The sequence below is a fragment of the Berghia stephanieae genome, chromosome 4, assembly GCF_034508935.2.
Source record: "Berghia stephanieae isolate SIO BIC M18660-M18661 chromosome 4, UCSD_Bste_1.3, whole genome shotgun sequence".
Taxonomy (NCBI): Eukaryota; Metazoa; Mollusca; class Gastropoda; order Nudibranchia; family Aeolidiidae; genus Berghia; species Berghia stephanieae.
The window spans coordinates 77,072,002-77,085,729 of NC_088363.1; the positions used below are offsets into that span (position 1 = coordinate 77,072,002).

A 13,728-nucleotide genomic window follows, 5' to 3' on the forward strand; every position below is an offset into this window, starting at 1 on the left:
TGCTTAAATTAGTACATGCCAAAAATGCGCACCCCTTCCCCCCCCCCACCCCAACTTCTATGGATTCGTCATATTGCGCAGCCCCTTCTATTCCCCCCCCCCCCCCCCCCCCACTTCACCCCTTCTATTAAAGTTTGACCAACGTGCATTCACCACCCCTTTCCATCTATTACTATCCCCCCCCCCCTTTTTTTTTTTTTAATAAAAAATTTGTGGGTGTCTAATTGATACACTAGAAAACGCCGCTCCATTCTATGGCTTCGTGGTTTCCTCAGAACTCAGTCTCTAGATTGTTGGTTGTTTCGAAAGGTGTTAATGACAAAACTTAGCCTATTGCATTTTCCTTTAGGTGTCAACTGTTTAAAAAAAACAAAAAACAAGCCAATAATTGCGACCAGTAATGTGAAATAGACATACTGACATATTATAATTTCCATTAATTAAGAAAACTACAAACTTAGCAATTAATTTTGTATAATTGAGTATTTCTAATAGAGCAGTAAAGTTAGGTGCCCCAAACGTAAACAATAACAAGTTGCTAGTGATTTCCGTTAGGGACCGGAATAATTTACGCACAATATAGGTCTCCCAATTTTGTAGTTTGAGTTGTAGGCAATACACTTTCAGTATTGAAAATATGTTTACATAAAATCTAACAGTTGCAGAAATAATAATATAAGGCTAAATTATTATGAAAATCAGGCTCCGAATAATTCTCGTTTTGTTCACACCAGCGCAATAATTTGCTCTGGTCTAAAAATAGATAGACTGTAACTTTTGATAAATTTTAGAAAATTTTACCTTTTGTTCCATAAAATATCCATATCTAGACATTATTTGATGCATGATCGAGTATTTATGAATATGTGTTTCTTTTGCCACCTAACAGCCAAATTTTAAAGGTTATTTTTTTCTATTATTTACATTGGAACGTGAGCTGTCAAGACAGGAACATGTGGTTTGCCACGTGCTTCTCGACCTTTGTTTACGTTTGGGGCACCTAACTTTACTGCTCTATTTTTACAGTACAAGTATCGATTAATGCCCATCTGTAGAAGGAAACGAAGGAAGACCGTTGCATTTTCGTATTATTTCCAGAAAATTGAAGTAAACATAAGCAAAACCTTCAATTTGTCATTTGACTTTTCTTGAATTAGATTTTCCTCATTTTTGTGCACATCCTTACAGTCATGCTTCGATCATCTCTTTTTAACGACTCTTTTTTCGAGTAAGTTCGTAGACGTCTCGTTTGTTTCTCTAACTCCTAGTGACTCTAGACTCTAGTCTAGAGCATAGGCCTAGGCCTAAGTAGGCACTTTGATAACTCCAGTCCAGTGGCCGCCGATAGGCTCACTGTAAGACTGTAAGGTGAAACTCGTTTTTTTTAAACTTTGTTTTTGACCCTTTACTGTGTTGGTCACCATGGCGTTATTTGTGAACCTATGTGACTAATTTTGGTACCATTATAAAGGGCACAAAACAAGCTTTCGGTGTATTTCATTCTCAATTCCTGATTGTATTTCTCAGAAAACTTATGTAATAAAAATTTATAAATTTTTGAATTATAACAACTTTTTAAATTATGGATACATTTTAATTATACTTCATACATCGATAGACAATTAATTGAAGAATATCTCTGCCAAATTTAATCAAAATTGATACACTCGCTCATTATTTTATTTTTTCCGCCACCAACCCCACTTTTTAGGCCAAAAACCTCATATTTTTTTCCATTTTCGTTTATCATTAATTTTTTCCATACTTTCCATACATGAAAATGATTTATATGAAAATAAAGCTTATTTTCTGACCTTTAAAACGATATCTAACACTTGCCATTTATTTTTGAATTGAAACAAAATTACTGAAAACAATAAGTCAATAAGTGGGCCATGTTGACTGCAAGACTCAAAATTTCCCGATCGCCGCGAGATGCTGGTTTTGAGGCAGCGGTGAGATCACAGATTCTCTCTGTAAAATTGACAAAAAATTTCAGTAGAAAAATATAAATAACTCTGGAACCGTAGGTCGTAGAGAAACAAATAAGGTATCAAATTTTATGTTTTTTCAAGTCCCATCCCCCTGACTGAGTCAAATCTAGATATTTTGAGTTTGAAAATTTTATCAAAGTGCCTCCTAAGGATAGATCTATCACTAGCTCTATCTTTACTTCAGTTTCAGCTTCAATTTACAGTAACTGCTGCAATACTCGTCTAGACTGGAGAGATCTATTTGATAAAATTTTCAAACTCAAAACAATGGCCAATGCCTCAGAAGGCCAGCTGCCAGTAGTAGTGTAGGGAGTAGAAGGAGAGTGAGGAGAGTGTCAGTGTTACTGACTTTTTTTTTTTCTGTTGAAATTTTAAAGTCAATAAAGAGAGAATCTGTGATCTCACTGCTGCCTCAAAACCAGCATGGAGTGACAACCAACAGCCACAATATTAAATCAACCCAACTTTTCGGTCAAAGTCAAAGCATTCGATCGATTTGTAACAATAATGACAAGGGACAACCTATCAGCGGTGAACTGATGTCTCAGGAACCACTTGACTCCGTTCAGCCACACAAAAGACAATGCCTAGATAATGAAGATGAGGATGCGGATGAGTCATCGGAATGTGACACACCACCCCAGACAACACTGAAAAACTTGACATGGTAGACAAACTACATCACTTCATCTAAGAAGAATGCTTGACAGATGATCTATATTGGCGAGATTGGAGACAAATGTTTATAAACAGCTTGCCCAGAATATAATGCAATAATGTCACATTTTGTTGACGATAAAACATGAAAAACAAAAGATTAAAAAAAAAAAAAAAATGAATAAAACAAAGAAACCCAAATAAATAAATAAAAAACAAACATTTTAATGAATGTAATGTCTAAAACGTGACAGTCCCAGGCCTGGAGAAAACACTAATGTGAAGGTTCTACATGATTGGCACATGAAAGCTGGTGTTTAGATGCTATTTTTAGCTTCTCCGCTTACTCGCACTCTGCTTAATCGACACACTAACCTGAACTCCCGAGGTTGTGCAATTAAGCGGAGTCAACTGTATATCAAAACTTGATTCATCTGATACCACTTCTTCTGACTGTAGAAATAGAAGGATTATTGCTAATGCAACGCGATATATAGTACTGATTTTGACACTGTGGAAAGTATACTGTGCCAGTAAAGCCTTTTCTTTTGACCACTGTTACTTTGACTGACTTTCGTTCCCTTTGAAGGGTTATCTTTTTAATAATTGGACTTCAAATTGATCAATGATTTTTGTCTTACTCACTTAGTCATCAAATAAAGTGGGTTTAGATCACCTGCTGACAGTTAATAGTTCTTATTCAGTTACTATACTATTGTTACTATTATCATCATTATCATTTACATCAGTTTCATGTAATTGTTAATAATATAAATAAATTGAAATAGAAGGAAACAAATTCAAATATACTAAGCTGAGATTGCTGTTTCCCTGCTTGCCTTTGTTATATAGTACAGTTGAAGCCATGAATTGGAACGATCTGTTAGTGACATAAATTTTGCTATAACTTTTGGTTAATTGGAATCATGCCATGAATGATTTCAGATCTTCAGAATGTTGATTTTGATTTTGTATCCATTATCAGAGCACATTTCCAGTGATTATCTTACATTTTATTCAGATGTCAATGAGTTCCTTTTTAAAATTTATTTATCCTGTGCAGTGGTGCTGCTAATGACCATATGAGGCAGATGGATCGAATGTTTGAAGACAGTTTTGGTCAGATGGGAAGAAGGAATAGAGCAACTCTTCCTGATGGACGACAGAGGCACCAAAATACTGGCAACATGCAAGTTGCTCAACATGGGATGTTCATGAATCCATTTTCACAGTTTGAGAGCATGTTCTCCAATATGCACTCCATGATGAGTGATATGCGCAGGGCTTTTGTAAGTGGCAAGTTGCAATGATTTCCAAATCCTTTTCTTAATTTTGGTTGTCAGACTTCTCTATTTATTTTATAGGAATTATTAGTCTTTTTGGTCACCATTGTAATAAGATAGTTATCCTTTGCTGTTCAGATCTTATTGCTTTCATCTGTTGGACTCAGTTTCAATGAAATCTGAACAACAACACTATTTCAGGTCTTTTGATAAATAAAGTGATCGGATTTATAGGGGGGAAAAATAATGGAAGTAGTGTTTTTTTTAATGGGAATTCTTGCAATAGAGGGTGAATGAGGGAGAGTAATTAGTACTGCAGTTATATTACAAGCTGTGGAAAAGAAAACTTTGCAGTTTCTAATTGTCTTTCTCAATACTTTTTTTAAACCTTATGACTGATAGTTGGATCGTGGAACTGTCAATGTTATGTGGACAGTTACAAAGGTGTTCATTTGGAAAATATTTGTTTTTCATGTATACATTTTTTAAAACTCAATTATAAAAGGTTTCCTTTAAATTGAGGATGGGGAGGGAGGAGTGTTTAAATGCAAGTCCCATGTCATGATTTATTTGCATATGACTACTCCTTACAACTTTGAAATTTAAATTAAAGTCTTTTTATATCATTCAGGGGAAGAGAAGCTTTCCAACATTCACTTCCTTGCATTTTCTCTCACAAAACAAATAATTTACTCTTTTTTTCACTTATAATTTATAAAGATTTCATTTTGACTATGCTCTCTGGAACCAGTAGAATTAAACACCTCATTAAGATTTCAAAGGAAAAATAAATGAAACTTGAATAAGAAGTAAGGTACTTATTGTAATTGTTCCATCATTTCGTATGGTCACTATATTTTACAAGACATTATTGTAGTGGATTGTTTTTATTTTGTTTATGAATCTTACACAGTATCACCAAGCCTAACCCTTTTCAACTCTTAAAATGCAAAGAAATGTATAGCTGTCTAGATCAGGTCTATCATTCATAACTGTTTCTCAAACTTCAAAAAATTATTGACCTTTTCTTAAAAGAGGCTATTCTTTACTGTCCACTCAACTGGAAGTTGTTTGAATTTAATATGAAATAAGTTAACAAAATTCTAACCATTTCGTTTATTCAATTTCATTCTTTTTAAAACATAAAGTGTAAAAGAAAACAGTTGAATTTTATTTATTTTCCCTTTTTATTTCAATTTAATGGGCTCAATGTAATCAAATTTTCTCAAATTTATGTCAGATGTTTACAAGCATAACTTGGCCTGTCAGGTTTATTTGAGTGAATTGTCTTCAATGAAAAAAATACTCTACTTATTGTCGTAACTAGTGTTTTTATAAAATCAAAATTTATTTCATTTATTTTCCATTTTCAGGCGGATGGACCTCAGCCTGACAATGTCAATGATGGCCAGGTCTACCAACACTCATCATTCGTGTCATATTCAAGTACAGGTAATGGAGCTCCAAAAGTCTATCAGGCTTCCTCTTCATCCAGACAGGGGCCCGGTGGGGTATGTAAATATGCTTTCTTTTTAGTGTAATATTAAAGTATTTTGATTGCCAAAAATGTATGTAGATTTTTATTATGAAGTAGTTTTTAAGTTATCGTCATATTCCAGCTTAATTGGCGTATTGGCACTTCTAGGTTTATTCAGTGCTATAACCTTCTGTACTTATTCTCTCAACTTTTTGTGGGCTCGCTTGTAAGGATCTCTACCAGTGAATATATACAGGCACAGCTCCCAAATCAGTTATTCTGTTATCAGATTATATCTGTAATCCTGATAGGTAAAGTTGGGGTTTTTTCCTTCTTTATTTCTTCTCATGTAATTTAAGGTAATCTTGTTTCCAGTTCTGTACACCTAAGTTAGTATACCGTATAGATCTTCTGTTACCACAATCTGAACTCTCAACATTAAAAGCACCCATTTCTCAAAGGCTAAGTGAAAGATTACAAATAGGGCAGGATAAAAGGATATCAAGTCAATATGCTTGTAGTCCCTTTCCAGTAGTTGAGGAATGTGTCTGTGCAGCTGATTAGAATGGAGTTTGCAGCCCAATAATTGGGTGCAAGAAAGAAAAAAAAAAGAAAGAAAGAAGGGTCAAACTTTGATCTTGTATTTTAATGATTCACAGTCTGTATCAAGTAAGTATCAAGCAAAAATTATATGAATATGGTTTTATTGAAACTTAAACATGAATAAATAGACTGTGAAGTTTATTGTAAGATGCAGGAAAAAGGAAATTTAAAAACACAAAAATACTGTGAAAAATGGAAATTTATTCGCACAACTGAGTCATGGCCTTTCGTTAATCCCCTCAAAGAAGACTAGTTTGTTCCATAAAACTTATTTGGCAAGGAACAAAAAATGTGTAGCAGTTTTGGCATCAGCAAAGTATCGACAGGAAAAGGTAGCTAGCAATTGTTACTGCTGGCCCTATGGGCCTTATGGCTCTTTCTCTGATCTCATGACCATATCAATGCTTGTATTAAAAAAAAATCTTTTTGATTTTCTAAAAAAAAACTTTTTTACTTCCATAGGTTCGTGAAACTAGGAAAACAGTCCGTGATTCAGAGGCTGGCATAGATAAAATGGCTGTTGGACACCATATTCGAGATAGAGGCCATGTCATTGAGCGTAGCAGGAACAATCACACTGGTGATATGAACGAAAACCAAGAATATATAAATTTGGATGAAGGTAGTTCCTTGTGAAATGATTTATATTTGAAATTGTGATTTTTATTTTTTTTTTGCTGGAAATTGGGTTTATATTATTTTTAAACATATATTTTTAGTAGTTATCTGTTTTCCAACATACCCTCTGTCTTTGTCTTGGGATGAGATTACTGGGTTTTGTCCTGGCCCTGGCCGGATATGCTTGCTGGGAGGAAAACAGTTAAATGTATAGTTATTGTTAGGAGATGATATTTTTTGTCTTGTAAATCATCTCTCTGTTATGTACTGTATTATGTTTTATTTACCTATTATGTATGATTTGTAAATATTTAAGTTTATTCCTCTTACTGGGGACCTGTGATTGTATCCAGATGAGACTTTTATGTGTTTTTATGTGATCTCAAACTAAGTACTTTGAAAGTGTGATCTTGGAATCTACATCTGTTTCCTATTTGAACCAGTTCCCCTTTGTCTTACCTTTTCTTGGGTGCTTTAGTTGTAATTCTAGAACTTTTTACTAACCCATTTTCTTCCTTTTTGTTGGTGCTGATATGACCTTAATGTGTTGCAAGCGCTGTAAAACCCTTAAAAACAAACTTCTACTACAACTACTACCACATCTTCACTACCATTACTACTACAACCACCACCAACACCACATCGTTATGACTACCACTTCTACTACAATCACCACCACAAGCGGGTGGTTGGATGGGAGCATCACCCTTGAATCATATACCTATGATGTTCGCATGGGTGTACGATCCGATAGTGATGCCGTTTCTTCTTCTCTTTACTAGCCTATCCTGCTTCTTTGGTTTGTGATTGTATTTTTGACAGGGGATATTTTTTTTTCTGTAAATCTTCTGCCTGTTTGTTCTTGGTTATTTATAATTTAGGTTATGATTTTGATTTACATTTGTACTATTTTTGTTAGATTGCTTGTTTTTTTATTTCAGCGGTCTCTCATATAACCTCAATTGTGTTGGAAGAGACCTAAAGCAACAAACAAACAAAAACAAAAATCACCACCACAACCACAATATCATCACTACGACCACTATTAAAATTAGAAACTACATAAATACAGATTTGACAAAAACCTCGATTACATCATTGATTCTTTCAAAACTTGACGATTGAAACTCTCTTTTAGAACGTCACCAGCGAGAGATTACTCAGGCTGCAAAGAATTCAAAACAATGCTGCAAGATTAGTCTTTAAGCGCAGCAAGAAACATAATGCGTCACCCCTGCTAAAAGAGCTTCATTGGCTTTTTGTTTAGGAGTGAATATTGTACAAAGTTGTGATATTGTGTTTTAAATGCCTCAACTTATATCATCCGACTTATCTTTATGATAAATTGGAGTTATATACACCAACCAGATCCCTTCGCTCGTCATCCGATGGAAAATTGTTTGACACTCAAGGAAAAAACTTTTACGTTAAATGTGGAGGACAATCCTTTTCTAGAAACATCCCAACCCTCTGGAACAAACTTCCAAAAGAAATATGGCATTTTTCACCAGAAGATATATTTAAATAGCATGTTAAGACTTTGTTTTCAATTTTCCAAATTGAATTGTTGATGCCCCTGTAAAGTGCTCTGAGCACTTCCTCGTGATATGGAAGAGCACTCAACAAATATATTATTATTAAATATTATTATTATTATTATTATTATTATTATTATTATATTATTATTATTATTATTATTATTATTATTATTATTATTATTATTTTTATTATTATTATTATTATTACTATTATTGCAACCATTACTATAGGTTTTGGAGTTTTACTTCATTTGAAATAAAGGGACTTTGGGATTTGCATTGGCTTTACATATCATATAGTTCTAATTAGTTTTCTATTTTTAACTATATGATATGTAAACACAATGCCAATGCCGTTTTCTTGCATACATTTTCGAGAAAAATGCAGAACTGGCTGCACCATAGTACAAAAAGATACTGATGGGTGTGTAAAAAAAAAGTTGATCAACAACGCCTGACATTTTGAAGACTTATTTCTGGATAATCCACGCATTAAAAAAAAAAAAATCTTATTACACTGGCAGATGTTGTTAGGATTGTTTTCACAAATATTTATGGAAAATCTATGGATGACTTGTTGCTTAAAAATCTGGTCTTTACTGGTTAATTAACTTAAGAGAGTGAGTCAGGATCCTGTATGTTATTGGTAAAACTCTGTAACATAATGAGGTCCTACTGTTGTTCTCAAGTTCATTCTCTCAAGAGAACTATTGGCTGCTACATGCTGTAATTTGCACTCATTTGAATCTTGTCATTTTTTGCACTCAAGGAATAAGGAGGGATGACAAGTAAAGTATCCAGAATTTTAAATGTGTCTCTCAGTATGAAAATTGTTGCTGATTTTAAATAATGATTTATAATTGTTTTCTTCATTCTTTGACAGACGAGGTTTCAACATTTGACCAAGAGTATCGTGAAAAGTGGCATAGCACCATGCGAGGCATTGATCAAAGAAGGCATGCGGAAAGGTCAAGGCATGCCCCTGTAGGTGGTGGGCATCGGCGTCATACAGCTGCTTTGCCTGAACCAGAGTCTAGGCGTCCACGTAAAACCAGCCACAGAAGAGAGTAATCAGTGATTTATAGAATTTCTGATGAGCACTCCGTCCATTCAATTTGATCGGATTATACAGGCTGTTAGAAGAACCCTACCTATACACTGCTCACACAAACATATATGATAAGGCCAATCTAGTAAATTTGTGTCTTTTAATCATTACATTGTGAAATTGTGTTTCTTCTGGGGAATGAACCTTGTCATGAGTAATGCACAGTGACTGCATTTAGATCTTGAACATAACTGTTTTCTGGAAAAATGAAAACTTGTCTCTGGTTATCTCAAGGTGGTGTACATAAGCAATTATTTTCATGCCTTTATCTCTGGGGATAAATTTTATGGACCTACAAAGTTATGAAGCATTCCATTATCGCTAATGTATAATCCATGCAGAGTTTCAACATTTTGGATTGTATTTCATTGAAGTGTATGTTTTCCTATTTGCTTTACACCTCTTTTTCATATTTTAAACATGGTCAAATTTTGATGGTGGGATTCTAGTAAAAAAAAATGTGAATATAGAGATTCAGATAAAGAAATATTAGAAAAGTTGTTAATTATAACCAGCTATTATTTGTTGCAATTAACTACTTAATGTCATCAAACTTAATCTGTAGCTATGATTAGAACAGTACTGTAACAACATTGACCATACTTTGATTTTCACATTTATAAGAAGTTGTTAATAAATTTATTGAAATTTAGAGCCATTCAAGTGTTTTCATGTATTTTCTGTCTTGATTTTTTTAAAAAATGATTTTTTTGTTGTCACAGACATTATTTTATTAATTCTTTTTTTTTGCGTTTATTTTTTATAAATGGTTCAGTTTCATTCTTCTGTTCATTGTTTGTTAATTAGTGGAGTGTTTGCATTCATGTAATCAGATAATCCCGAGCTATCCCAAACTGCAGCTTTCTTCTTGAGATCATGATAGGACAAAAACTGGTCAACTTTCTATTGCTTATTTCCCTCGTTTTCTGTAAATTACTACCATCATTCATTTACTTTGAATTACTACAGCCATTCTTTTACCTGGAATTGCAACAATCAGCAAATCATTGTCTAAAAAGAGAATATTACACCTTTATTCACTGCTGCGATTGAGGTCATCAAATTTATAAAATTTTAATTGAAGTTGCTATCCTATGGAAGATTTCAAGGTGCTATTGATAATTATAAAAGACTAGGATCACTGAAGCTAGTTTTGAATGTGATTGGATCAAAACAAATGATTTAAATTTTGAATTAAGGTAAAAATGAATGGATGAGTTTGAAAGTATAATGAAATGACAGTTTTGTTTTTTTTAATCTTTTTTTTTTTTTAATGAAAAAAAAAATAGTTAAAAAATATCAGAGCAGTCATTTGAATGGTATAAAACCGTATGTGGAATATAAAACAGCTTTCTTTCTCTTTGTTACGCAGGTGTATGATTACTGTCAATTACTGATTTCGTGGAAGGTGTTATGTAAATTGAAGTTAAAATAGACTTAAGAGTTAATAATCTTTTTAAAGTATTGAAATATATTTTTTTTCAACTCTGTTTACGAAAAGTACAACTCCCTAAAAGAAAATGCAATAAAGAAATAAATTTGTTATTACAGATTAATTTGTCTGCAAACATTGTTTTGATATTTTAAAAAAAAAATCTGATTTTGCCTAAAGTAATGTAATCTGATCATCGTTCACGATTCAACAGATATGTGATAAAATGATTTAAGATGTCTTTTTGAAGCTACCAAATTTTTTGAGGTTTACCTTTCATATCTTCTTTAACAACTTGTTCCCAGTCGGTCAAGCACTTTTTGAAATCTGAAGTTGGCTCCAATTTTACAAGGTTATCACTTATTAAAGAGGTAATGTAAGTTTTTGGCACTTATAATTTTGGCTTTTTTAAAGTCATTTTTATATGTTGTTGATTATTATAGTCAGGCGATGAAGTTAACATGATTCTTATAATTTAAAAAAAAAACAAAAAAACGTTTCACATCCATCAAGTCCATGCAGCTGACATTTATCGTGGTTTTTGTGACATGAACAGCCTCATATTACTATCTATTCTTCAAAATAGGCCTTCAAATACAAAGTACCCTCTTCCAGCAAATCCTGGGTGGGGTTCCTGACCTCCCATAGTGGGCAGGGGGGTACATACCGTGTCTTCTATCCCCTATATCTGTTATATCCAACATGCTTTCTGTCTTTGTCTTGGAATGAGATTACTTGGTTTTATCCTGGTCCTGGCCAGATGCCCTGGCTGAGAGGGAAACAGTTGAATGTATAGTTAGTTTTGGGAGATGATATTTTTTTCATTGTAAATCATCTCTCTGTTATGCACTGTATTATGCTTTCTTTAAAATATATATGATTTGTAAAACATTTGAGTGTGTTCCTCTTAGCGGGGACCTGTGCTTGTGTCTGGATGAGACTTTTAGTGATCTCAAACTAAGTACTTTGATAGAGTGCTTTTGGAATCTACACCTGTTTCTTATTTGAACCAATTCCCCTTTGTCTTCCCTTTTCTTGGATGCTTTATTGTAATTCTAGAATTTTTTACTATCCCATTTTCTTCCTTTTTACTGGCGCTGATATGACCTTAATGTGTTGCAAGCGCCGTAAAACCCTTAAAAGCATAAAAGCATTCCAGCAAATCTAACATTCGGCACTGGTAAATAATTGTTTCTGTGTGGAAGGAGGGGGTAAAAATTGATATAGCGAAGAGTAGCATGATATCAAGTAATTGACAATGTTTTGTGAGAATTTTTAAAGTGATTAAATGTTTTATCATATTTTATAATTTGACCTAACAAAACTAAAGGTTGCCCTTGTTGAATAAGTTTCTTGGATTGGAAATGATATAATATTTTTCATGTTATGCTCTTTATTTATATCCATTAAAACAATAATTTATTAATATTATACGAAAGCTTTGAAAGAATGTCACAGGATTGTGCACAAAATAGCTTTTAGCTCACATAGATATAAACATATATATATATATATATACACACTGCTTGTAGCTCAATCTATTTTAGAATTTAATTACCAAATAGTTATTCCCTTCACAAATTCAAAGGCTCAATAATGTATCCTTCCACAAGATCTGTCACTGAAATTTATATTTCAATGGCAGAATATGCAAAATATTATTTATTCTTTAGTTTTTGTTATCCCCTTTTTTCTTACATCATCAGTATTGCTCGTGAAAAAAAACCCAAATCTAATACACTTTTCTTTTTCTTTTTGGTTGAAATCATCCTTTGTTATTTTTATGTAATTGTCAATCATTCATTATTTATGAAGTAAGAATTTGAGTCTATTACTTTCTTGTATGTTGTTCCTAGATCTGAACAATCTTCTGGGTTAGGTCTTTTAATCTCCCATGGTGGGCAGGGGGGAGGTCACATGATAAGTCTTCTCTCCCCTTATTTCTGTTTTCCTTTTCCATGTTACTTTCTGTCTTTGTCTTAGAATACGATTAGGAATTTTTGTCCTAGTCCTAGCAGGAGTCCTAGGCTGAAAGGGTACCAGTCAGATGTTAAGCATTTATTTTGGAAGATGATATTTTTGTTCCATATAAATCTTTTGTCTGTTGTATACTGTTATATTTTTGTTTTTGAATGAAATATTTTGTAAACATTTGATTGCATTCCTCTTCTTAGTGGAATCCTGTGCTAGTGAGTGGATGGGGCTTTTGATGATCTTAAACTATGCACATTGATGGAATTTACCTGTTCCCTATTTGATTGTCTCCTTTTCTTACTTTTTCTTGTGTGGTGTTTTGGTCATAAGTCAAGAAATTTTTTAATGTACCATTTTGTTCCTTTGTTTTATTGGCGCTGAAACTGAAATGACCTTAAAGTGTCACAAGCGCAGTAAAAACCTTAAAAACAGACAAATCTGGGACTGAGCACTTGTGTTGACTACTTTACTACTTTGTTCTCTCTTTTTGTCCCATTTTCTTGATTTGTAAAATAATATAGGCATTGATAGCTTATATTAACTTTAATTTTACATTTATCAAAATTTCTTGACCAGGCTATTTTCCGTTTATGGCCCTGAAAAAGAAGTTCTTAATGTTGCAAGCAACTTAATAATCTAAAATAAGAAATCTAAATATATTTCAATCTGAAAGTTCTGATAACATGAATGGTGATGATAATAATAATAATAATACTGATGTTGATGATAATATTCAAAATCCTGAGAATAGATTGCCCTTTTTATTTTCAGGAGTATAAAACAGTAACGTTTTTGACATTTTCCGTCCATTAGATTGACCCTATTCAGGAGAGTTGTGTCTGATTTTCACTAACATGATATTACTCTTTATTTATTACATTCCTTTCAGTATAAAAGTTTTGACTATTATATAGTCTTTAACTTCCATTTCATTGTTTCTTGTATATTGAATTTAAGGAGGATTATCAATTTGATGCTTCAAAAAATATTTGTAAAAAATATAATAATAGGTTGATTTTTATTTGAATAAATGAATATGCCATA

At 32.9% G+C, this 13,728-nt stretch overlaps 1 protein-coding gene across 2 annotated transcripts; it reads left to right on the forward strand.

Annotated features, from left to right (window-relative positions):
* The first annotated feature begins 1,024 nt into the window (after positions 1–1,024).
* Positions 1,025–13,728, forward strand: LOC144971287 (myeloid leukemia factor 2-like). 2 transcript variants are annotated; one of them, XM_078911901.1, is made up of 5 exons: positions 1,025–1,228; positions 3,715–3,940; positions 5,308–5,445; positions 6,477–6,636; positions 9,054–13,728. In XM_078911901.1, exons 1-5 carry the CDS (start codon positions 1,191–1,193, stop codon positions 9,239–9,241), a joined length of 750 nt encoding a protein of 249 aa, XP_078768027.1. In that variant the 5' UTR covers positions 1,025–1,190; the 3' UTR covers positions 9,242–13,728. The 2 variants fall into 2 exon arrangements, with proteins under 2 accessions (XP_078768027.1, XP_078768028.1); XM_078911902.1 differs by having other exon boundaries at positions 1,025–1,107.